General features: G+C 41.5%; 2 protein-coding genes across 3 annotated transcripts; one reads left to right on the forward strand and one right to left on the reverse strand.

Annotated features, from left to right (window-relative positions):
- Window positions 1-2,459: 2,459 nt before the first annotated feature.
- On the reverse strand, window positions 2,460-14,437 carry gdpd1 (glycerophosphodiester phosphodiesterase domain containing 1). Of its 2 annotated transcripts, XM_083772966.1 has the most exons (11): window positions 14,216-14,437; window positions 12,209-12,347; window positions 11,749-11,791; window positions 8,951-9,086; window positions 7,707-7,752; window positions 6,792-6,913; window positions 6,095-6,184; window positions 5,093-5,226; window positions 3,792-3,851; window positions 3,169-3,220; window positions 2,460-3,026 (listed from the first exon to the last, which is right to left on the reverse strand). In XM_083772966.1, the coding sequence occupies exons 2-11, from the start codon at window positions 12,342-12,344 to the stop codon at window positions 2,892-2,894; spliced, it is 954 nt and encodes a 317-aa protein (XP_083629092.1). In that variant the 5' UTR covers window positions 12,345-12,347; window positions 14,216-14,437; the 3' UTR covers window positions 2,460-2,891. The 2 variants fall into 2 exon arrangements, with proteins under 2 accessions (XP_083629092.1, XP_083629093.1); XM_083772967.1 differs by lacking the exon at window positions 3,169-3,220 and having other exon boundaries at window positions 2,875-3,026.
- Window positions 14,438-15,470: 1,033 nt separating this feature from the next.
- Window positions 15,471-21,329, forward strand: tmem120ab (transmembrane protein 120Ab). The gene is made up of 12 exons (XM_083773484.1): window positions 15,471-15,585; window positions 17,198-17,319; window positions 17,406-17,525; window positions 17,659-17,718; window positions 17,805-17,900; window positions 17,979-18,068; window positions 18,335-18,400; window positions 19,531-19,592; window positions 19,740-19,832; window positions 20,137-20,201; window positions 20,559-20,627; window positions 21,202-21,329. The coding sequence occupies exons 1-12, from the start codon at window positions 15,517-15,519 to the stop codon at window positions 21,316-21,318; spliced, it is 1,029 nt and encodes a 342-aa protein (XP_083629610.1). The 5' UTR covers window positions 15,471-15,516; the 3' UTR covers window positions 21,319-21,329.
- Window positions 21,330-25,728: the final 4,399 nt, after the last annotated feature.

Genomic DNA, 25,728 nt, shown 5'->3' on the forward strand with positions numbered 1-25,728 from the left:
AACAGCGCCACCTCCTGACAATTTTGTATACTGAAAGACTAAGTTCTATTATTGTGATCGAGTTGCTATAGAATGCTTGTGTTCAGTAACAGAAGACAGGAGTCTCCATGTTGTCTCTCTATGGTTGTCTCTCCAGCCATACCAACTTTATCCAATCGGGATAGGGAACAGTCAGGTGTCAGGATACAGATTAAACAAGTGGAATTGTAAGTGATGACATAAATAAATGAGCAAACACAATTGGAACTGGAACACTATAGAAATTAAGCTGATAAATGGCTACTCTCTCAAGATTGGCTGAAATTTTGTCACCTACCTGAAAATGTATTTTCTGTTTTATTAAAGAGCTGGAGAGACAGGGAGACTCCTGTTACTGAACAAACACTATGTCCAAAAGGTAGCACCATCCACCCATAATAAATTATTAGTTATTGGAAAGTCAAAACTGCCATGACATGCATGTTCTTTACAAACGTATGTACAACTTTTGCTCACAACTACGCACATTGTGTGTGTGTGTGTGTGTGTGTGTGTGTGCGACATAGGCCTACTGCCTATATAAAGGCAACAGGAAGAGGTTGGTGGGAAGAACAGTGTGGCATGCACAAAGAAAGACCAAACCCAGTCAGGCAGGCAAGTGCAGTCCCCCTCAGGACAATGGCCAGGGGCTTTTATTTAGAACAAAACGGAAACAAACATTAAAAAAAAAAGATAATACCGGCTCCCACTGGAGCTACTCTCTCAGGCCCCTTTTCCACCGCGGTCGAACCGCTTCAGTTATTTTTTTTCCTGCCTAAATATTGAACCAGTTCAGAGCGTTTCCACTGAAGATGAATCAGTTCAGAACCATACAAGTTGGTTCGGAACTGGAACCCACCGGTTCTGTGAAAGCACCAGAGGTTCCAATAATCTAGAACGGAACCGGTTATAGAAGCAAAGTTCTTATTTGGTGGAAAAGGGGCCTCTGTGTGGCTGGAATGCAGCCTTCCATCACCGATCGTGATGCTAAGGGTTCAAGTGGTTAAAGGCAGGAAAAGTATATCATCATTATACATCAAGTAGTAAAATGTCAATACTGTACGTTCAACAAAACAGAACTGTAGACTGTCAATACTGTACGTTCAACAAAACAGAACTGTAGACTGTCAATACTGTACGTTCAACAAAACAGAACTGTAGACTGTCAATACTGTACGTTCAACAAAACAGAACTGTAGACTTTGCTACTTAACATGTTACTTGACTGTAGTAGTAAATATGCCTCTGTTGTAGCCGCCTCTCCACATGGTGTTTGGACTAGGAATTGGAAGTGATATTATAAAGTATACTATCGTCATAACACTCAAGACGAAAATACACTGATATTGGATTTATTACTTAAAGAAATTGAGATAATTCGGCTTTATTTCTGATAGTGACGGTGAGAGAGATACAGGAAAGGAGGGAGAGGTTATGACATGCGGCATAGAGGCAGTTTTGTTGTGACCACCTTTTCGGTGGTCACCTCATAAGGTCACCTCATAAGGTGAACACCACAATATATAGGCCTTTAGGTGAGCCACCAGCCCTGTGATATTGAATTCGTTTTTAATTAAAGGCAACAAAACGTTTAAACAATATCTTCATGGCAGTACAATAACAACAACAATAAGCCATGCATCAGTCACTACATGAAATACAAGACACCATATCTGATAATCCTCATGTGATCTTGAAATGGCAATAAAAATGTCTACACTTGTCGTCACTTTACTAGTCAAAACAGTACCGTGGAACAAGGTCATGTATTATTACATTATATTGCATGAATGAATTCCAGCTGACCCACTCACCCCAGGCGTGACCGTGCTGTGTCCATGTGGGACGGACACCAAGTGTTTGGTGCGGGTGAGGGATGGGCGTCCATTCCTCTGAGCATACTACCAGCCAACAGCAAATCCATCAACACAGATTGTGCGTCGGTCTGGCGAGTGGGAGACTGGGGTTCAATCCCCACTCCCTGCGAATCAATATAATCTGGCGTAGTCGGCAGGGCGTGGAGCGTGAGATTCTCACGTGAGGTTCATGAGGGACGACGTGTGCGGCAGTCCACGGCGTGAAGAGTGAGGGCGCGCTCCAAAGACTAGGGGGGTGATTGTGGCACCGGGGGAGGTGGACGCTTTTCAGACAGGGCATTAGTCCGACATTCATCTGCATGTCGGACTAGCGTCTGCTCCTGTGCTTGCGGTTATGGTTAGGTTAGGAGATGAGGTGGGTTGTCATTTGTCGGACCAATGACTTGTCTGAGCTACATACTGCACCCGGCACCGGCCCACAACAGCCCTGTCAATCGGGCTCAGCCCTATTGGCACGGCAGGCTGTTGCGTCGGTCTGGTGAATGTGGGAGACTGGGGTTCAATCCCTGCTACCTGCGTATCACATGAAACAGGCAGCAGATCATGTAAACTAGTATATGGGGAATTCATAGGTTTCAAAATACTGAATGTTGTTTTGCCAGTGCTGCACCATACTGTAGGTAGGTTTCCACGAGAGAAAAAAAAGCACAGTGGGGTGTGGGCAGCGGTGATCCCTACTGCTTTTGGCCCATTTTCCACCGGGGTAGAACCGGTTCGGTTTCTTTTTTCCTGCCTAATATTGAACCAGTTCAGAGTGTTTCCACTGACAGAAGCATAAAAGTTGGTTCAGAACTGGAACCAAAAAAATGGTCGCCGGTTCCGTGAATCACCAAGGTTCCAAGAATCTATAACAGAACCAGTTCTAGAACCAAAGTTATTTTTGGCGGAAAAGGGGCCAACGGAAATACCCTAGCTGGAATGCATGTGGTGAGGTGGACACACAGGAGAATGGATTGCAGGTCAAGGCCAGGGGGTGGTTGGTTTGGCACTGGCAGGTCACTGAGGCTTAGAAATAGGATTCTTCTCTAGGAAGTCTTTCAGCTTGGTGGGGAAATCTGTCATAACCCCCGTGGCTCCCAAGTCAAATGCCCTCTGAAAGTCCTCCTCGTCGTTCAGCACCCAGATGTATACCTGAAACGAGATACACGCAACATGTGTCATTATGGGCGGCGGGTCATTGTTCCGACGGTGTGTTTGTCCGACTCGCCGCGTATACTTGATCTTGTTTTTATATTATTGTGAGGGTGGCTACAGGTCATGAAAGCAGCCTTACCTGGATTCCCCGGGCAGTTAAATGGTTAAACAGAGCTTTCCTCATCAGCAGGCTGCAATTGAAAAAGATTAATTAGCAAGGAGTCTGCAGTGAGTTCAGTAGATTATACAGCAGGTCGTTTCGAGGAAGGAATCTGATTAGTTGACGTAGCCCGTGCTTCAAATCAGCACACCTGACGTGCGTGACAAACACTAGGACTTTGACTTGGGGTTGTATTGGCTAAATCTGGCATCAAATATGGATTCCTATTGAATAACTTAATTACAATGAAACTGGGTTGCCGTAACTGTATAATCACAGTATTACACTCGAGGCTGTACTTTACCAAGATTATTGGCACTTCGGCGTTGCTTACGGGAACTCTACTAAAGCCTCGTTCCTGCAGTAATACTATCGTGCCAATAATCACGGTAAAGCACACCCTCTTGTGTAATATGGCTTAGGTATGTCCCACTGTAATGGTGCAGCTACAGAGGTCTGAGGAATAAGGAATGCTAACAATTTACACCAATAATGATATGCCCAAAATGGGGATGCCAGGTGTGCGTGTGTATGTGTGTGTGTGCGTGACTGTGTGTGTGTGTGTGTGTGTGTGTGTGTGCGAGCGTCTGTGTGTGTCTTACCCATCTGCTAACCAGATGATGATTCGCTGACTCTTGCCCATCGCTTCAGGATCCTTCAATCTGTCACATACAGTAGGGAAATTACTACAGTAGGAAAATCGCTCCACATGGAAAAGGAAAACGTTGTTGTCGCAGGGATTTACAGATTTACAGAGCATGATTGTACCTCAAGCGCCAATGCAGATGTAAATGCTTGGTTGTTATGAAGCAATTATTCCAAACAACAAGTGCAACTCAAGTGCAACAAAATTGGTTAATCTTTATCAAAAGTGCAGCATGCATAATCGGCTATCTGATCCTTGTGATCCACTGTCTGGTACTGTGCATACTATCCTTTTGAACTTTAATATGGGCAATTGGGCATGTTGTAATCATTTAATTGTTTTATGAAATCAGCTTGAAGGAGTAGTACGCATTTAAATATTGTATTGTGTCCACTACAGCAATTTACTTGGAGGTAAATTCCAGGCTATTCCTGTTGTGTATGTTTAGCCCCTCTTGAAATACGCCTAGTGAGTGACCCATATTCGGTTGCCAACTTGCCACACATAACATAATAATCAGTGTTGGGTATGTGTGTGTGTGTGTGTGTGTGTGTGTGTGTGAGTGACCCTGGGTCTATGGGTCTCCTTGTAACACAGTCCCTGACCTTTATCCAACTGTTTTCACATGCAGACTACTTGCCGAGTTACATACAGCCCATAATCTCCCGATTAGCCTTGGTGGAGTGTTGCGTTACCCACTGTAGCCCACTATTACACTAGTCTAGAACCATGAAGTTCAGTAACAACTTTTTTTCCCCTAAGATATACGGCGACAATAACCTCATAAATACAGGTACAGTACAATTTGTGAAATATCACTTACTACCTATAACCTATTTGGCTACAGTTCAAACAGTAAAGCCATTTCTATCAGTTTGTTGCTTTGCATAGTTACCGTACTTTGTAGGGACGTAGTCTATATACAGGCTATTGTAAATACTGGAATATTAGTTCAGCATCCAAATCCAATAGTTTTTCTCAAAGGCACAGTAGGGACCACTTAGAAATGTATGTAAAAATAAATCGCAAAGCATGTGGTAGTTCATTTTAGATTGGAAGCCAAGGTTATCTATTCATGTCAGTATGATAGATAGACTTGAAACTTGCTTGAGACAGGTCATTTTAAATTTAAAAGAATTAGTTCTTTGTCAAGTTACATTATTGTTGCATCTTAAAGGTGTGGATTGATTTAAACGACCAGGCGAAAACTGTATGATAATATTTGCTTCATATGAAAAGAGGACAGTGTGTCTTTACTTGGTGAAAATAGAAGGCATGGGGATCTCCAGAAACTGCTCCTTGAGGGGGACGAAGGGTAGAAGGCCGGTGTAGAAGAGGCCTAATAGCTGTAGTACTCTTGTAAAGCTGAACAACAATGGGATACGAGGATTCTACAACGCGCGCACGCACGCACACACACACACACACACACACACACACACACACACACACACACACACACACACACACACACACACACACACACACACACACACACACACACACACACACACACACACACACACACACACACACACACACACACACACACACACACACACACACACACACACATAATGTGAGATGATATTATCCAATTTCCATGAAGTTAGACACATTAGAGCCATGAACCCAGTAACACAACAAGGGTTGAAACAGCAGCTGACCAACTCTGCCACTACAATCAATGGAACCCGGCTGTGGTGTGCTTCAAGTGCGTAAGCTCTGCTTGTGAATCTTTGTGGCTCTATTTGTCCATGTGTCCGCAGGGGTTACGCAGCCCTTCACCTCGCCTTGAGAGGAGAAAAACTGTAAATACGGAACTCCCCGCAGGACGGACGAATTGTCGGTACAGCCACCTATAGCTGCGTATGGTTCCGTTCCGTCCCCAGTGTAGCCCCCCGTAAGTTAGCCACGAGTGACCTCTCTGTTTAAACACCTCACTATGTGAAACATAGACTAATCTTGGTCACCAAACATGGCTGTATGTGGCTGCAGAATACTATACCAATAGGCCAGCTACACGCTAGTTTCCTTGTTCTGAGCCAACTCTCTCCCAACGCTGTTTTGTTCACTAGGCTTAGGGGTTGAACCAAATGGACCGCTATGGGTCCATTTGGGTTCTTTCTTTGTTTTTGTCTGAGAACCACCGGCTACTAATAAATGCATGTTCAGATACAGGATACGGATGGGGAAACGTCTCTCCCCAAAATGCTATATGGGTAAGGGCACATTACACATTACAGTACATTCATTTACCTCTTTGTAACACTTCTTGACAACCTGGTTGCTGACATTTCCCCATACAGTCAGATGCTCTCGGTTATACTGAGTGACCAGGTCAGAGACCTGCAAATACACAGCACATATTATTTAGTACAGCAGCTTCATTACAGACACCACTCCTTTGCCATTATCGCTCCCTACCACAAGACGTAGGTCTCCATCTTCATCCATGCTAAACCCCTTATCCCTAAACTAATTTGCTTTTTTTTTTACTATTTTGAAAAAACATTTTTGAATAGTTAAAATAGCCAATCTACATCGACACGTTGTGAGCTTGTAGATCGGCTATTTTAACTTTTTTTTAGTTACTTAACATTATCGCTCACTACCACAAGATGTAGCCTGCTGCATCACAGCTTGTGCGTATAGGTTACTTTAAGGGTTAGTCCAGATTTTTGGACATAAAGCTGTAATTAATATATTAATATATTATTAATATATTAATATAGTAGTGGTTAATAGTGGTATAAATTGATTCCCTGGGTCCTGTGGTGGGAGTTCTGGTCTGGTTTGTTGAATATTAAGTAGTTCTGGGCATTTGTTGGCGGTGACTGTGGATTTTGTGGAGTCATTTGTATTGTTGATCTATTTCTACCAGAGAGAGAGAGAGAGAGAGAGAGAGAGAGAGAGAGAGAGAACACACAGCGCACGCACGCACACTCACACGCACCTTCTTTATGAGTGTGTCATTGTTGACCTTGATGTCAATGTTGACAGGGGTGTTGGGGAAGGCCTCAAACACATCACTCAGCAGAGGCATGTGTTTGTCCTCTCCACCCTCACAATAACACTCTGCAGGGGCAAGGTCACACAAAGAATAATTACATCATTTTACTCAAATTCTTCTGGATTACATTACAATGTTACAATTTAAAATGTAGGCATTTAGCAGACGCTCTTAATCCAGAGCGATTTACAATAAGCAAGAACAGAAAGCATGGCAATACATCACATACATAAAAAGTAGTTGAAACATGCGTAAGCTAAGAACGTAACAGTGGAATATCTATATAATGAAACTATACATACTATACTATACTATACTATACTATAAAGTGCTATGACTACATAAAATGCAATTCTAGTGCTGTCTACAGTACGTAGCATGCTATAAGTCTGTATAAAATGCTATCTAAGTCTACATAAAGTTCTATCTAAGGGGCTAGGGTAAGTGCTACGGGCCATGATGGAGCCTGAAATGGTGAGTTATCAGACTACGGCGGAAGATTGGGAGTGAGGCTGCAGTTCTGATTAAATGGGAAGTGCATTCCATGTTACATGTCATAAATACAAAGTTATAGTGACTCACATTATGATTATTGTTTTTACTATTGCTATAGTCAGGTAACATAATGTTTTCTTTCTCTGTCATTATTTTATGAACATTGCGTACACTCAAAATCTCATACATAATTTCACATCACTTATCTGGCAGGATAAATATAGCTAGTTTAATCGGTTTCCCCATTACTGACTGCCTGTTTCACACTTTTTTGCATGCATCATAAATCAAGATGTAGGCAACAACACTTTGTATTATATGTTATTATTGTGAGCCAGGCTGCATAGCCATTAGTATTCTCACCCCTCTGGAAAGTTACACCCAGCTTGCAAAGGTAAGGGGGCAGCTCCTGTGAACAGCACACAGTACAACAATGTAAGCAGAGTACTAAGGCCTCATGTACACTAAGGCCTCATGTACACTAAGGCCTCATGTGCACTAAGGCCTCATGTGCACTAAGGCCTCATGTACACTAAGGCCTCATGTACACTAAGGCCTCATGTGCACTAAGGCCTCATGTGCACTAAGGCCTCATGTACACTAAGGCCTCATGTACACTAAGGCCTCATGTACACTAAGGCCTCATGTACACTAAGGCCTCATGTGCACTAAGGCCTCATGTGCACTAAGGCCTCATGTACACTAAGGCCTCATGTGCACTAAGGCCTCATGTGCACTAAGGCCTCATGTGCACTAAGGCCTCATGTACACTAAGGCCTCATGTGCACTAAGGCCTCATGTGCACTAAGGCCTCATGTGCACTAAGGCCTCATGTACACTAAGGCCTCATGTACACTAAGGCCTCATGTACACTAAGGCCTCATGTGCACTAAGGCCTCATGTGCACTAAGGCCTCATGTGCACTAAGGCCTCATGTACACTAAGGCCTCATGTACACTAAGGCCTCATGTGCACTAAGGCCTCATGTGCACTAAGGCCTCATGTACACTAAGGCCTCATGTACACTAAGGCCTCATGTGCACTAAGGCCTCATGTGCACTAAGGCCTCATGTACACTAAGGCCTCATGTACACTAAGGCCTCATGTGCACTAAGGCCTCATGTACACTAAGGCCTCATGTACACTGGCAGCCAAATCCAGCCTGAGTCAGATCTGTGCCACATTCAGATTGGAATCTGATTTGTTTAAATAAGTAATAAGCACAAACGTGGAATCCGATTTTTACAAATGCAACTTGAGCCACATTCAGAGGTGGTTTCAAATCTGATTTCAGGAAATCCGCCTCAGTCTGAACGCAGTAACCTGACCTAAATCGGCCTCCATGTGACTCGTTTGTGTTTAGACTTATTTAAACAAATTGTATTATTATGTCCAATGTATTTGTATTTAGTTCATAAAGTTACCATAACTGTAATTAAAGGCCTTTGAAAGGCATTTGAAATTTAAAAAATAATAATAATCAGGATCTACAAGCTCAAAACCCATCGCAGTGCGACGCATTTTGAGCTTGTAGATCGGCTATTGTTCTCCATCATCAAAGTTGCCCACCTCTGTCGTAGGACACACTCTTGGTTCCTTATACTCACAGCGTAGGCCACGTCAGAGATGTAGGAACTGATGCCCGTGGACCTCGTTAGGCTGGCGTCATGTGACACCACCACGTGTCCATCCTTGGTCAGGTGACAGTCCAACTCTAGCATCTCTGTGCCAAGACCCACTGCACTGCATGAATCAGCATGCACGCACACGCACACGCACACGCACACGCACACGCACACGCACACGCACACACACACACACACACACACACACACACACACACACACACACACACACACACACACACACACACACACACACACACACACACACTTTGTATCAACATTTTTGTGATTCCATTCCATTGTGGTACAGCATCAGGGGATGTAATGTATTAAAGTTACTTTTTGGTTTTGTTAAAAGTAAAACGTTAAAAGCTCTATATTCCAATCGTTGCTGTGTAGAGCATCTCTTCAGTAACAGCCAGGGGTCTTTCTGTCTCTCCAGCTCTTTAATATACAGACATTATTTTGTGTTTGAGTCAGTATATCAGGTATCAGCTTCAACTTTATAGATGAAATTTTGTCTGCTCAGTGCTCATTTTACATTTGTGTTTCATCACTTCAATTTCACTTCTTTATCCTGTATCCTGCGTGAGTTCTCTCATATTCTTCTTCTTTTTTTTGCGGCTTTCGCCTTTATTTTATATTTTTTATAGAGGGACAGACAGTAGGCTGACAGGAAATGGGGGAGAGAGATGGGGGAGTGACATGCAGTAAAGGCTGTCGGGATTGAGAGTCGAACCCGCGGCACACTGCCAGACTTGGAATACCGCTGAGCCACGGCCCAGGCCAGTTCTTTCTCATAATTGAATAAAATTGGCATCTCTCCCTGAAAATGTATTTTTTCTTTCTAGTAAATAGCTAGAGATATCCCCTTTTCTGAACAAACACTCAATCCAACAATGATTGGAATAAATTAACATAGAACTATAAGAAGATCACACCACCTTGGATGACGTCTAGGAAATTGTCTGCAATAATGATGATGATAATAAGTGATAAGTTACAGTTCATAGATCAGGTAAAGAGTTATAGTTCATAGTCCATACTGTAATCAGAGATTCTGCATTTGTACTGTATGCTTGACACAAACCCATACGTACACACATACTGTACACATAACTGTCTATAACTATACTTTCTTAATGCATAGGCAGTTGTGGGGTCTGGTGAGCGACCCCCGCGATGGTAAGTGCGTTGCCAGGGCAACCAGGCACGCTGTCAGACAGAAGACGCCTCGGGCCGTTAGGAACGCCCTCCTCCGCCAGATTGAGCTGATTGACGGACCGCACCCAAATCAGCTAGCGGCTACACACGTCATATAAAAGGCAGAATCAGTCTGCGTCTGGCAGCGGCTGGTTCACACACACGCTCAAGGAGGCACGCACAAGCACGCCGTCGGGGGGTAAGCAGACACACACACACTTCCACCAAACACACACACTCATGTGTATGGCTCTGCATGTCTTAAACTGTCACTCTCCTCTCGTCACAGGCTTTATAGGATCCGTCTAGGATTATGTCCGAGGGACACAATCCACGGGACTGGATGAAGGACATACAGGATCAGTCCAGGGTTATGTCCGCGGGACAGAATCCACGGGACTGTATCAAGGAAATATAGGAACAGGCGTTCCGGTTCTCACGTATCGGGCTGCGGGAGGAAGGCAGCCCCGCCAGCGACGGCGACGTGAGAACCACAGAGAATAAGGTCGGAAAGAAACATATTAATTCTTTCTATAACATTGAGTTCGAGTTCTCATGTATCGGGCTCCGGGACGAAGCCAGCCCCGCCAACGACGGCGACGTGAGAACCACAGATAATAAGGTCGGAAGGAAACCTATTAATTCTTTATATAACATTGAGTTCTGTCAGGCATACAGGACGGAGGATCGAGTTCTCATGTATCGGGCTCCGGGACAAAGCCAGCCCGCCAACGACGGCGATGTGAGAACTACAGATAACCAGGTCAGGAAGAAGCCTATAATTCTTTCTATAACATTGAGTTCTGTCTGGCATACAGAACAGGAATTCCAGTTTCCACGGACCGCGCTGCAGGAAGGAGGCTACCCCGCCACAGCGACGAGGACGAGGAAACTACAGATAATAAGGTCGGAAAGAAACTTATTATTCTTTATATAATTCTGAGACATTGCATTGAGGCCTGTCTAGCAAACAGGCGCTCATTATAGACGCCGGAGCGGCTTGAAGGCTGCGCTCTTTTGGAGCTAAACCCCGCTACAGTTAAAGATAAAGACTGATGACATCACGAAGCAAGGCATCGACGTCACCTCTTATCGGTTAACCAAAGCCCTCCAGTGAGGAGAAGAGCTACAAGAGACTGTATATCGTTTGTCTGTTAACCAAAGCCCTCCAGTGAGGAGAAGAGCTATAAGAGACTATATATCGTTTATTAGTAACCGAAGCCCTCCAGGGAGGAGAAGAGCTATAAGAGACTGTGTATCGTTTATCAGTAACCCAAGCCCTCCAGTGAGGAGAAGAGCTATGAAAGACTGTATAAACTGAATTGAAGCTAATTCTATTCTCATCCCTCTCCAGGCCGGGAAGAGACGCCTGTGAAGCAGATAATACTGTATTGGAATATAATTTAGGAGAAACCTACGTGGGGTTTCTCCAACCTGTTTGCCTCTTATATATGATTTTCTGCTGTTATTAATTACTGCTCTTAAATAAACAGCGTTTGAAAGTGCTGCAATACCTTGTCCCGCCTGTTGATGACCACACAGACCTCACACAGTGTAAAACACAAGATTGTACTCACTGCTTGAAAGCTGCCATGGTGTTCTCCAGATTTTCTCCTGCCCCTTTTGAAATAAAGTAATCGTTAATCTCCCCATAATCCACAACTTTGGTTTTGTCAACCAAGGTTCGTGATTTAGGTTGTTATTATAGAAAGTAAACGATGAGTTTTAGCGATTTTAGCCAGTTTTGATAGGGGGCGGGGGCATTCAAACAAGTGACTAAATAAGTTTTTTTTTTTTTTTTTACAAAACTGTGATTTCCTTTTATTATTATTTACTATAGGACCACAGGTAATTACAAATGGCCAAAATATGACATGATCTACTGAATGTGAAGGTGACAAACTGAAGATTGAGCCTATGACACACAGTATGGCATCCCCCTGAACCGTGATTTAAAAAAAACCCCAAAGTTGTCCTTTAACATGCTGTCTTAACATAACTTTTAAATGTTTTAATATTTAATACGGCCGAACTGACCTCCTCGGTGTGAAATATGCTTGCTGCGGAACGCCGCTTGCTTCTTCCGGTGTAGAAGAGAAGGGTATTTGAGCAGCAGGGCAGAGGTGAGCACATAGCCCGTCAGCGTGGAGAACACGTACAGCGCAGCACACATGATCTGGAATTAGGGATGTTAATAGTTCATTGATTAATCGACCGTTAAGAAATTAGTCGGTTAAATTAATCGAAAATGTTGCGGTTCCATCATTGGGTGGTTTTCTGTGAATGTAATGCTGTCTGCGCGCGTGTGGCCGAGGAGCGGCTCGCACATACAAAGATGCCATTGCCTGGCCGTGTATCGTCAATGGTCAAATAAATATTTTAGTGCCGGCAGCCGACAGGCTTCTTTTGTTTAAAGTGGGAAATTTGGTATGTAGTCTTTTTTATTGGCCTAAAATATTGTCTATATACAAACATTCATGAATTCACTTGCTGGACCGGCTGTTAGTATTAGGCTTTTATTTTTATTTTTATTAACATCCTATGGCAGGCAAAATTGTCAAAAATGTCAAACTTTCCTTATGCTTTAAGTAGCATGTGACATGTCAAACATTATGGGGAAGTGGCTATGGCTGTTTTTAGCCCAAGGAGTGTATTTTGTGCAAAACTAATGCTTGGAATGGATTCAGAATCATGAAAACCCCCTAGTTTCACATGTTTACATGCTACTTAAAGCAAAAGGAAAGTTTGACATTTTGCCTGCCATAGGATGTTAATGGTAGGGTCACAAGAAACCCCTATAAAAAGAATTGCCCAATACCGACAGCCGGTCAGCAAGTGGATTCATGAATATATGTACAGACAGTATATAGAGAATATTTTAGGCCAGTAAAAAATACTATAATACCAAATTTTCCACCCGTCCACCTCGACTGCCGGACTATTTGATGAAGGAATATAATATGCCTTTTGTATTATTTCTGTATATCAGAAAAATGTAGATTTTTATGTTAGAGCAGTAGATTTAGATCAAAATTAAGATTCTCAGATTTTTTTTTTACAAAAACGCCGCTTATCAACTAACGGCTAATCGATCGATAGGCTTATCAAAACTTATCAATTAACTATTAATGCTATAATCGATAATTCCTATCCCTATCTGGAATTTAACTGAAAAACAACAAACAGTCAACAATTAACTGTTAAGTGGTAAATTAATCCACTGGCCACCTCTGGAAATAAGAAAGAACATCAAATACAATCAATACAATTATTGTGCTTCTGATTAATTGAAAATGGAGGACTAAGACAAGTTTCTGGTTTTATCTTATTAGCAGATTTTGTATTGACCTGTACTTTCATTGAACTGTACCATTCTGCAAACTGTTCAGTGATTTCACTTAATTCAAATATCACTTATTTTTCTGTTTTGTTGTGATAATCCTCCCTACTATAGAGTGTGCTGAGTTGACCATATAAGGAGTTCCTCCCTGTCCCCAGTTAACCCCTGGGGTCAAAAAACTGCCAACCTTGAAAGTTAAAACAATAACATGAAGACTTTAATCTGATGATGATAATAATACTAATTATTATTATTATTATTATTATTATTAAACAATGTTATGAGAGCAATTGAAAATATAAAATATAACGCATTCAGGCAAAATACAGTTTCAAGGAGTAAAAGCAATATAGGCTTTAGCTCCGAGTCCTAGTAGGCTACTGTATGTCAATCAGGTCTGGAGACTATACGCGAAAGAAAGGGTTTGTTCACGATGTCACATTGAAGTGGTCTTTAACATTATATATACCGGGTACAGTACACTGTCTGGACATGATGGTGACCACTAGTAAATGGATCGAGTATCATTCTCCACGATTGACCTACAGTAGGCTACAGCTGTCTTGACCAGTGACAATATAACTCTATGGATCCTGACATGACGATGACAGGTGAAATGAAGGAACACACGATCACGTCTTGAAACACCATGAATTAATATTATATTATAATATATATATAATATAGCTTATAATATATCTTACCTGAACTTGACTCAAAACGACCCAGGCAGAGAGAGGCTAGCAATTAATGTACAATTACTGTACAGCAGCAAACTATTATTTGACGTTTAGCGAGCTAACCTGGCTACAGGAAATGAGCGAAGCCTGAGAGGTCTGCTCGAGGAGTCCTCCTCAGACTTCTTTTTTTGTTTTACTTTCGGTTCCATATGAGATCACAGTGTCCAGGTTCGCTTATGAGATGAGATCAATGTTACTGATATTGATAAGATTGACAGACGCACAGCAGCGCCAGCAAGCTACGCGCAAGCGCCGGGTGCAGCCCACTGAGCCCAGTGCACCGAAAAGAGACGATCCACAAGCTCACGACGCGGTCGCGCTTCTCCGCTACGACGCGTTGTGAGCTTGTAGATCATCATCGGCTGCACCATGCAGCGCCCTCCATGACAGCCGGATGACAGCACAAACTGTCAAACCGGTGTGCGCATGCGCCAATTACAAAATGAACAGAATAATAATGGCATGATTTGGCATTATGGCATCATCCTGCTTGTCTGTCTCACTGTTATTCACACTAAATAACAGACAGACTCTAAACTCTAGTCAGTGTAAATCTGCATAGCCGTATTATTATTTAACTGCAAACTGCAAACTGCAAAAGGATAGCCGGCCCCCGAAAGGCATTTAGTTCCAGTGTTCCACTCCCATAGTGCCACTAGAGTGTGCTATTATACACGCAGTGGAACTATATGCAACAGAGTTCATTGTGACAGGTAACTAAACACACACAGCTGAACGTGATAATAACATTAAATATAGGTGTGGTTTATTTGTAGGAGTTTACACGGACTAGAGCTGAATACCTAAATGATACACACCCACAACTAATGTTGTCTTGGCTTCACCTGTGTGTGTCTGTGTGTGTGTGTGTGACTGTGTGTGTGTGTGTGTGTGGGGTAGGCCTACAGGCCAAAGGTGATGTGATGATGTTACATTTTTACGATTAATCTGTGTAACATTAAGATTATGATCGGCTTTCACCGTAGTCTATGAGCTAGAACATCAGATGCAGTTATAGGCCAGAACAATGTGTCCAAGTCTGTCAAAATCAGACACATTTGTACAAAGGTCACTCAGTCATAAACCATTGGTAGCTAGGCTAAAATGGAACCACCCAGCTGATAACTGATATTTCACCATAGCACTGATTGTCTCTAGTGTTTTTAAGAACCGTTCTAGCATTACAAAGAAGTATAGGCAAGTTATTGGACCTGACACTGGAGAAAATAAAATAAAATTGCTTTTTCAATTGAGGAATTGGAAACATGTCTGGAGGTTTAGCAAACATCCTGGAGGAATGGAAAAGTGTCGAAGAAGAGTATCATGACCTTCAGGTAAGAATGGTTTCATTAGACAGGCAGTAATATGCTGTTTTTATTGTTGGTTACCTAATGTTTAGTAGTTCAGAAATATAAAACTATTAAAGGAGGATAGGTTCAACTTCAAGACCATTAAACAAACTAGGGTATGTGAATTCTTTGAAACAGGAACAATTACAAAGCATTGAGGACTGCTAGATGCAACTGTTGCAACACTAGATTTCTTTTTAAAATATGTTCAATCTAGAGTTGCAACACTTTGACAACCCATACATCCAAACAGAAGTCCTGAAGGATACAAAAATATGAGTGGTTTGCAGAATTTATTTTCCTGGCTCACAGACAAAATATACAATTATTACTCTGACCATGACTTTGTATCTTGGTTTGGATCTTGACCAGCCCCCTCATATACTGTAAATATATTTACAGTATGATTTTTAAATTGTAAAGTATTGCAATCCAATTCAAGTGAGATTCACGTTTAGTTATTGTATATTTAGTATTATGGTTAAAACATTGCTTCTGCTCTGCTGTCTGCACTGCAGAATGATGCTGTGTTGTGTGGTAGCTGTGGAAAGCCCTAAAGTCTGCCATGCACAGCGACCTGTCTCTCTGTTTTGGGGGGCTGGGTACCCCAAAATACCCCCAATATTTTGCTGTAAAACTGGCATTCTGGCAACTGCATTAGTGCACTATTAGTGGCTTTACACTTTATTGTTCATCTCTCTTACTGTGATTTTTATAGAGCACATTGTGGAATATTTTTGCTGTAAATGAGTGCACTACTGGCTACTAGTGGCTGCATTCATTCAGCGACTAGTCTGTCTGTCTGCCTCTTGGGGGGGGTTGGGGGGCTGAGGGCTGGGTACCCCAAAAGTACAGCAAAATTAAAACAAAATACCCCAGTCTCACAGCTTTTCCGTGTGACAAACGCACCGCGCATCCCAGGGGGGCCCTGAGATGTTGTCTAGCCCGGGGGCCCTTGGCAGGGTAACTCCGGCCCTGATCTACTCTTACCTCTACCTGTGTTTCACTCTTTACATTTTTTAGTGGTGCAACCACTCCAAGGAACAACAATGTCCGTGTTCACCTACTGTGTTGGTTAATGAGCACGAGTATATGACTCTGACTACCAGTAGGGGCGCTGTTTTGCCATAAATGGAGAGGGATGGTGCTGCAGCCTGCTAATGAGAGAGAGAGAGAGAGAAGGGTGGGGGGGAATTGCACCACTCAGTTCACACGGGTGTGATTTTCTGCTATGACACTCAATCAATAAAGGTTTATCTGATCTTATTTTCAGAACGTCTTGACAACATGACAATTGCTTGTCAAAATGCTATAACATCAAATGCAGCTAACTTTGAGATGATATGAACTTGGTTGGTATGCTTAGAATGCAACCGGGTTCAGACTAGGTCAGGACTAATCCACGATGCAATATATTTAGTTACCATAAATGTGCCACCAAGTCTCTGTGTGTGTGTGTACTGTTGTAATACTCTGTACTCTCTGACTAATAATATACTCCTGTTGCCATGTTATGATGCCTACAAATGAAATATGCCCTGTAAGCTAAACATTGATTGGGATTTGCAGGTAATCTCTTAACATTTCTGTTATCCAGGAGAGCCACAGGGTGTATCTGCAGAAATTGGATGAAATCTCCAAGCTGCAGAAGAGTTGCTCTTCAACTATTGCACGTCAACGCAGAAGACTGCAGGATATGTCTGCGTTGGTGAAGATGGCGTAGGTGTCTGAAACGCACACACACCATAACATCGGCCTTTCTGTTATCAACATACTCTGTGTGTGCTCTTTCATTAAAAATGCAGATGCAGTAAAGGGCTTGCCGAAGAAGAATCCAAAACCGTAGAAGAAATAAAGAAGAACATGAAGACACGACCGAATGTTTTCTTTGAAATGGAGGCTTTCCTTCCCTGCAAGAATAATGGGTGCTGATTTCAAATTCATTGGAAAGACTGACACGAAGAATTGTTTTGTTTTGCTTTGTCTTAAGTTTGCAAAATCTTCTATTAACTGAGTGTGATGTGGCCTTTGTCTTAAATCTAATATCTTAAATTACAGGCTGTATCTTAATCTTGTCCTTGGAAATGTAAATGTAACTCTTCTCAGCCAGTCGTCAAAGTAAGTGGCATAATGGTAAAAGCTCCATAAAACATTGTTTATTTTATCAGAATTTCTTTGGTTAATAGAAATTTGTACGTCCTCAGATTTGCCTACAAAGATGAATATGAGAAATTCAAGCTGTGCCTCACTATTCTACTGCTTCTCGTCTCATTCATATGCTATTTCTTTGTGAGCTACAGGTAAGAATAATACAATTATGCTTTTAATGTCTTAACAGTTCCTCCATACTTATCAGTCACTGTGTTTCCTAATGATAGGTCTGTTGATTCGATCCTAAATTTTCTCCTCGTGTGGTACTATTGCACTCTGACGATCCGAGAAAGCATCCTCATCACCAATGGGTCCAGGTCAGCTCAACCACTATTCTAATTCAACTGCAACTATTGACAGTCGTATGACAAAGTATAATAAATCCGCTTAAAGCACTTTGCATGTATAAGGGACAATTGTTCATAACTACCAGTTCATTACATCTTACACTAAACGCTTTCCATGTACATTAACTGCAGTACAGTATGTTTTCCATTTTTATTGGCACTGTCATCAGTTAAATGCATAGAATGTAAGAAAGAATAATATATTATATTTTAATGGGACATGTTTTGTCTTATAGAATCAAAGGCTGGTGGGTCGCCCATCACTACATTTCAGCTTTTTTGTCTGGAGTAATGCTAACATGGTAAGATTAAAAGCAGTTCACTTTCACTATAGGCCTACAAGTATTGTAAACATATGTTTAATTTACACATCACTGTGTACACCACACGGTGCGGTCAAACAAATCTATGAAGCCAGCATCGCAACAAAATGAAAGACATTAAAACATAATGGTTCAACCCATAGGAAAACGTGGCACTGGTCCGACACTCATTAGTCCGACTCCTAACCATGACCGCATGTGGATGCCACGGGGTGAGTCTTAAGGCTCATATATAGTCTGGATTTTCGGTGGTTAGGTGACCACCGAACTACAACATGACGTCACGAGCCGCGGTGAAGAGCAAACCACCGCCACCGCTCCAGCCCTTCTCTCTGTTTTTACTCACCACCGCTCAACGTTATTTCAGCTCCGGTGGTCCGCTCACCACCGGAGCGGTGGTCACCTCACCACCGAAAATCCAGACTATGAATAGGCCTTTAACCGGCCATGGAGTGAGTCTTAACCGGCCACACCGTAGTCGGAACTAAGGGGAAGTCGGACTAATGCACAGTCCCCGTAAAGGCCTTAATATTTCAAGTTTCAAATCTGTCAACAGACATGCATACATGAGACAATTGGCTCAATATGAGGAGCTGATTTTGAAAGCCTCCTATTAAGTTGTTTGGAAGGCTTTCTAAAAAAGGAAATAAGTTTAAGAGCCCCTGCTTCAGCTATTGTTGAAGACCCCTTGAAGAGTCATGCTCTGTATTAAGTGTGTTTTTATTACAAAACAATGGCAGACTGTTTGAATTTTACGCTTGCTACTGGATTACAATTACAATTTACAATTTAGGCATTTAGCAGACGCTCTTAATCCAGAGCGATTTACATTAAGCAAGAACAAAAAGCATGGGAATACATCACATAAAAGCATTGAAACATGAAACATGCATAAGCTAAGAAAGTAACAGTGGAATATCTTTATAATGAAACTATACATATAAACTATACATGTATACTACTATGCTATACATGTACTATGGCGTGCTATGACTATATACAATGCAATTATAGTGCTGTCTACATAACATGCTATAAGTCTGTATCAAATGCTATCTAAGTCTACGGAAATGCTATCTAAGGATTAAAACATTTTTTTCCCCTCCTAGGCCTGATGGGTCCTCATACAAGATTTTCAGGAACCAGTTCCTTGCCTACTCTTTGTACCAAAGTAAAGTCAATTGGAATAATGCTTTAATGTGCCTATCCTCAAAATAAAGTCTTAAAAGATCATTCTTCTTCCAGTTGCCTCTTTGCATACACACTTTGCGTTGTTTTTTTTAGTAGGGTTTTCATGTGTTTTTATTTTGAAACACAGGTTTTGTCCAGTGTCTGCAGTGTTATTATCAGAGTGGCTGCCTGTACAGACTACGAGCCCTTGGAGAGAGACACAACATGGACCTGACAGTGGGTGAGTACTGTACAGTGTACACTGTCAAATTGAGAGACTGATTTGTTTTCCTTTTGTTCATGTAAATTGAACAATAGTGAGTTTTAATCTCTTCCTTTTGTAGCCTCTTCTTTAAACGTAACCTCAAGAACCCTACCGTACATGCTCACAAGCTTGTAAATCTATTTCTGAAAAGATTTGGTGTAGAGGGAAATACTAGCGGACCTAGTAGGGCCCTGAGGCCGGGGTCCCTCAGACAATATAGTATACCCTACCATTTCTATTCTGGGACGAACATTCAGCTGCTTTTCATTTTGTTTTTCAGAGGGATTTCAGTCCTGGATGTGGCGAGGGCTGACTTTCCTTTTACCCTTCCTGTTTTTTTGTCATGTGAGTATGTGATGTGGTCCTGTCATGAGTCTCGGCTTTACTCGTGCTGTTTTTTCCTCTTTCTGTCAAGTCATGTATTCAAATCTGTTGAATCACTATTGTATGGCTTCTTCCCTAGAAAGTGCTATGTCAGTGGGGAATAATAATGCATTGTCATGCATAGAATATAGGACCCAGAGCTTTAATTAAGTTTTAAGTTTAATTTGTACATCAAAGCAATTGAATTACTGGTACTTACTTATCCCCATTACGCCGGCTGGCGCATAGGCCAGAAATAAAGTTTCTCCACTAGCATCTGTCTTTGACCATCTTCTCTATGGTCAATTGTGGGTTTTTTTTGTTTGTTTTTTCTTGCAGTTCTGGCAACTTTCCATTGGCCTGACCCTCTACAAAATGGCCCAACTCCCAGAATGCCCAGAGTGGCAGGTCTGTCTTTCACTGTTTATTTCCCCTATGCATTCACCAGTGCTAGAATATTACAGTGAAAACATAATGGGTGAAAATTCACTGTAACTTTTAATCCACTGTTTCCCAGTGACAGTGGGTCGGGACCATGGGGCGCAATCTTGCGCCCCAAGACAATGTGTCTGCGGCCGCGCAGACACATTGTCTAGCCTGGGTTCCAGCCTGAATCGCTGCAAATCGTGCTGGAACCCAGGTTACACATTGTCATGGGTCCCCTTAGTTTTTGTTTCCTACATTAGGTTTTTAATCATTATTTCAAAACATTCCCAAAAAATCCAAAGGTTTTTTTTCCAGTAATGTCGTGAACAAATGAAAGGAAAAATCAAAATTCCAGAACAAATATTTAAGATGTAGTGAAAATAGCCGATCAGTATCTGTTATTTTCACTAGTTTGGGTCCCGGGAGAATGTCTTAATTTCTGTTATGTCATGGGAGTGAAAAGTTTGGGAACCACAGTTTTAATCTATTGTATCTCCCCCCACCCCAACACACACACACACACACACACACACACACACACACACACTTTTTGCAGGTTCTGGTGTCTGGTCTCTGCTTCCTTATGCTGTTCATGGGAAACTTCTTCACCACTGTTGCTGTTGTTCGTCACAAGGTTAAGAACAAAAGTGAGGAGAAACCAAAGAGTCAGTGACGAGGAGCAGGATGTCCAAACTAAGCAAAACGTCATTCACACATGAGTCATGACTTTGTCCCAGGTCAAGGCTTATCACTTTCTCATAGTTCACCTAATGTTAGTATGGATGTAATTCTCTCTGTCTCAGCTGTTTTAACTCTGCCATAAATATCTTTGCTGGTTAAGTTTAAGCATTTGTCGGTTATTAGAACTCATAAATAAACCAATAAGGTAGTGCATCATGAGAAATCATACTTTGTTTGACGACACCTTTTATCTCATATGAAATAAAATATTCACTTGTGAAGGTGGGCAGCTTCTACAAAGAGCAGAACGGTAGCTCAAAGCTCATTGTGTACTTTATCTTTTGCAGACTTGCCTTATTTGTTTGTACACACCATGTGCAGTGGATGGATACTGATGGATCTGTTTTTTTCCCTTTTTCTGTTGTATGAAATAGGAGTTACTAAATAAACCAGCTCATGCTCACAACATCATCCAGGCAAACAGGCAGGCTAGTAACAGCTAATCGGGTTCAGTCGGGGTACGAGTGTAAGGCGGTCATATTGACACAGCATTTAACAATTTAGGCCACATTCATTGCAATTTATAGTGTCCCTCAATAAGTTACCGTTTACGTCCCAGTACTCATCAAATACCAGAGCTCTGACTGGGAGGTCGGGGGTTCAATCCTTGGCCGGGTGATACCAAAGACTCTAAAAATGGGACCAGTGCCTCCCTGCTTGGTACTCGGCATCAAGGGTTGGATTGGGGGTAAATCCCTGCGACCTACTAGCGTCATGTCCAGGGGGTGTACTTAGTTGTACATCAAGCTGCCTCACACTACAGAAACAGGCCCTGTGGGCCTCATGGCTCTGCAAGACTACTTACTTATACTTACTCATCAAATTCATACACGGCACACACAGCAAATAAAAATACCACTACAAATTGTACAAATAGTTATTACTGCAATCTCAATAGACATGGCGTAGAAAGAGGGAGGAATTAATCAGGTTTTTAATTTTCATAATTAAATAAGTAGCTAAACATGATCATCTAACATGAGTGCACAGAACACTTTCCACAGGGTGGGCAGAGTGAAGCCTTTTGCAGAAGGCTGCTTTACTTGATGAGGATGAGAATATCGTGGAAAAGTTCATTTTCTTCCGTAATATAATTCGAAAAGTGAAACTTTCATATATTCTAGATTAATTGTGCATAAATATTTAAAACCTGCCCACAGTGCCAAAATTAATTAAGTAATTGGTGTATATGACCATGGTATTACTCAACTGGCCTGAACTGACCTGAACCTCACAGATAATCTAGGTTGTATTGTCAAGATAGGAAGGTGTGAGACACTCAACAATACAAAATGAGTTTAAAGCTGCTATCACCCCCATGCCACGCCCCATTGATGAAATAATTTGTTTAAAAGTAACCCAGACCATGTATTGAGTGCATAAATTAACATACTTTTCAGATGGTCAACATTACTTTATTATAAATGTTTGTTTAGCGGTCTCATAAAATATTCTAATATTTTGAGATGGGATTTTTTTTATTTCCATGAGATGCATGCCATAATCAAGATTAAAACAAAATGTTTTAAATAATTCACTTTATGTGCAATGAATCTATTTTAGCATATATTATATTTTCACCACGATAGTCAAATGTTTTGAGAAGCATCTGTACCGTATATAATGTATTACATTAACCACACAAGCATTGCACATGATTTGAGTTAACCCCATGCCTTAAAAACATTAGACCTACTTGATCCCACAGGGATCAGTACCCTGACACTGCCTGAGTTAATTTGTTTCACTAGTGATTCAGGGGCTGGAGGTCCAGCTAGAAGTCCTAGCTTTCAGCTTCACGCAACTGATTGCTGAATTTTCTTTGAATACTTCGTAGTCGTCAAAATTGTAAGCGGCACGGAGGTACAATAATTATTAAAAAAGGAAAAATTGTGTACTTTAAAAAAAAAGAAACCAAATGGACCCTTACTCTCTCAAGTGTTACATTATGTTTAATACTTAATTTAGTCTACACTATTAGAGAATGTAGAATTGAATACAGCATGGAATTGTGGGGTCTGAGAGGCTAAATGTCATCAAATGGTGGTCCGTGGCTCAAATGATGAATAAATATTGGTCCTTGACATGAAAAGCGTTGAAAACCACTGCTCTAATAATGGATGATGTCAGGGTATTCCACATTATGGTGGCAGAGTAGTAGAAGGAATATTTTCCCATGTTTGTGCTCAATTTGGTAGCCTGGAAACCAGACAAATTATATTAGTCTGGCCATGCCAAATCGTGGGCTCTAGTGTTGTGCCTGTGGGTGTCACTCACTTTAAAAAAGTATGAAGTACCTGAGGTGTTACGTGCCTTGATCAGGGACACCTCAAAACATTGCCAGGGCTGGGAATTGAACCTGGGACCTTGTGCTGCACAATTAATCAAAAAAAGATCGCAATCTAGATTAAGACACCTATGAGATCTCAGAATCGTGCAGCACTAGTTGGCTGTCCAATTCATTTTTGCTACAAGTCAATTAAGCACTTTGATGTCATTAAAAAAAATGAAGAGAATCGTGTGAGAATCGCAATCTCAATTCTCAAAATCGAGATTCAAGTTTGAGCACGAATTGTGAAGGGAAACCTTTTTATTTCAAGTACCCATTCAGTGTTTACCGGCTGTGGAGGAAGAATTACAGTAGGACAGGGACAACAAAACAACAAAATGTGTATGCAGATTCAAACGCATTTGAATCACATTTGAAACACGTTTACTACAGCAAACATTTATAAATGTTAATTGCTTTAGGTTCAAGATTACATAACTTCTGCTATTGTTGGCTGTTTGTGTGCTTTTTGGAAATACTGAAAATACAGTGTAGTAATAAAATGTCCCCAAAATATAAAAAGCTACTCTTATTATGGAAAGACAATCATATGACTATGCCTTCACTAAGGTCAGGCTTGGCATTAAACCTTCGTAAAGTTGTACAATAAAACATAAAAAGTGATCCCAAGACATTTATCCTACTGTAGACTGAGGGTGTGTGCGTGCGTGGCTGTGTGCGTGCGTGCATGGGTGTGTGTGTGTGTGCGTGACAGTGTGAGTGAATGCATGCAGAGTTGCAGACTGAGGGACAGAAGGTTAGGACCATAGGGTTAGAATAACTAAAAGAAAAAAATAAATCTATCTTGCGTCCTTGACACTATTAACATAAACAGTCTTTGATCAGGGTTTCGAGGAGGAGTGGTTTTCAACTAGTGGTCCTTGAGGAGGTTCCAGGTGGTCCCCATGCTAAATGATGGAGAGTTGGTAACCAAATGGACCCTTAATCCTTATACTGTAGATCTTTAAGTTAAATTATTGGTAAACATCTGCATTACTTTCAGACCGTTGGGCTAGGGTGGGCTGCAGCCCGGGGACCCCCCACTGGGGGCCTTCATTACAATTTCATCATTTTTTTTTGAGTTTTGCAATTCAATTCAAGTGAGATTTATGTTTAGTTGTTGTATATTTAGTATTATGGTTAAAACATTGAGAGCCAATTCCCTGTCTGCAGTGCGCACTGCAAGCCCTAAAGTCATGCATCTGTCTGTCTGTCTGTCTGTCTGTCTGTCTGTCTGTCTGTCTGTCTCTGGGGCTGGGTACTTTGATTGATTGATTGAAATATGTATTAACAGTTTGCAGAATTACAGTACATTTCAAGCACAAACTCAATACAAAGACTGTTAACTGTGAGTGGACGACCCAATTAAGCATTACACTTGTTTGCAAGAGGGTCCACCTTGTTCAATTCATCAAAACATTTAGAGACGTACAAATAGACACTTCTATATACCGGTAGTCAAAGAACAGAACAGTAATTCATCATAAAGGAGGTAAAAAGGGAAAAGAAACATATACAGTGAGGGGGAAAAACGGGTGGGCGGTGGGGGGGGATTCAGATTTCACGGGGCCAGTTTCGAATTGCAGCCGTCCGTAGGTGCCCTTTGAGAGCGGTTTTGAAGGAGTCAAGGGATTCGCATGTCTTAATGGCTGTTGGTAGGGCGTTCCACATTTACCCCAAAACGTACGTACCCCAAAATTACACCAAAATAACCCCAATATTTTGCTGTAAAATTGGCAACTGCATGGCTGTACTCTTTCTTTATTGCTCATCTCTCTTACTTTTGCTGTAAAACTGCATTATTGCACTACTGATTGATTGATTGATTGAAATATTTATTAACAGTTTGTAGAATTTACAGTACATTTTAAGCACAAACTCAATACAAAGACTGTCAACTGTGAGTGGACGACCCAATTAAGCATTACACTTGTTTACAACAGGGTCCACATTGTTCAATTCATCAAAACATTTAAAGACATACAACCATTTAGAGACATACAAATAGACATT

Source organism: Protomyctophum parallelum (genome assembly GCF_964188405.1).
Source record: "Protomyctophum parallelum genome assembly, chromosome: 9".
Taxonomy (NCBI): domain Eukaryota; kingdom Metazoa; phylum Chordata; class Actinopteri; order Myctophiformes; family Myctophidae; genus Protomyctophum; species Protomyctophum parallelum.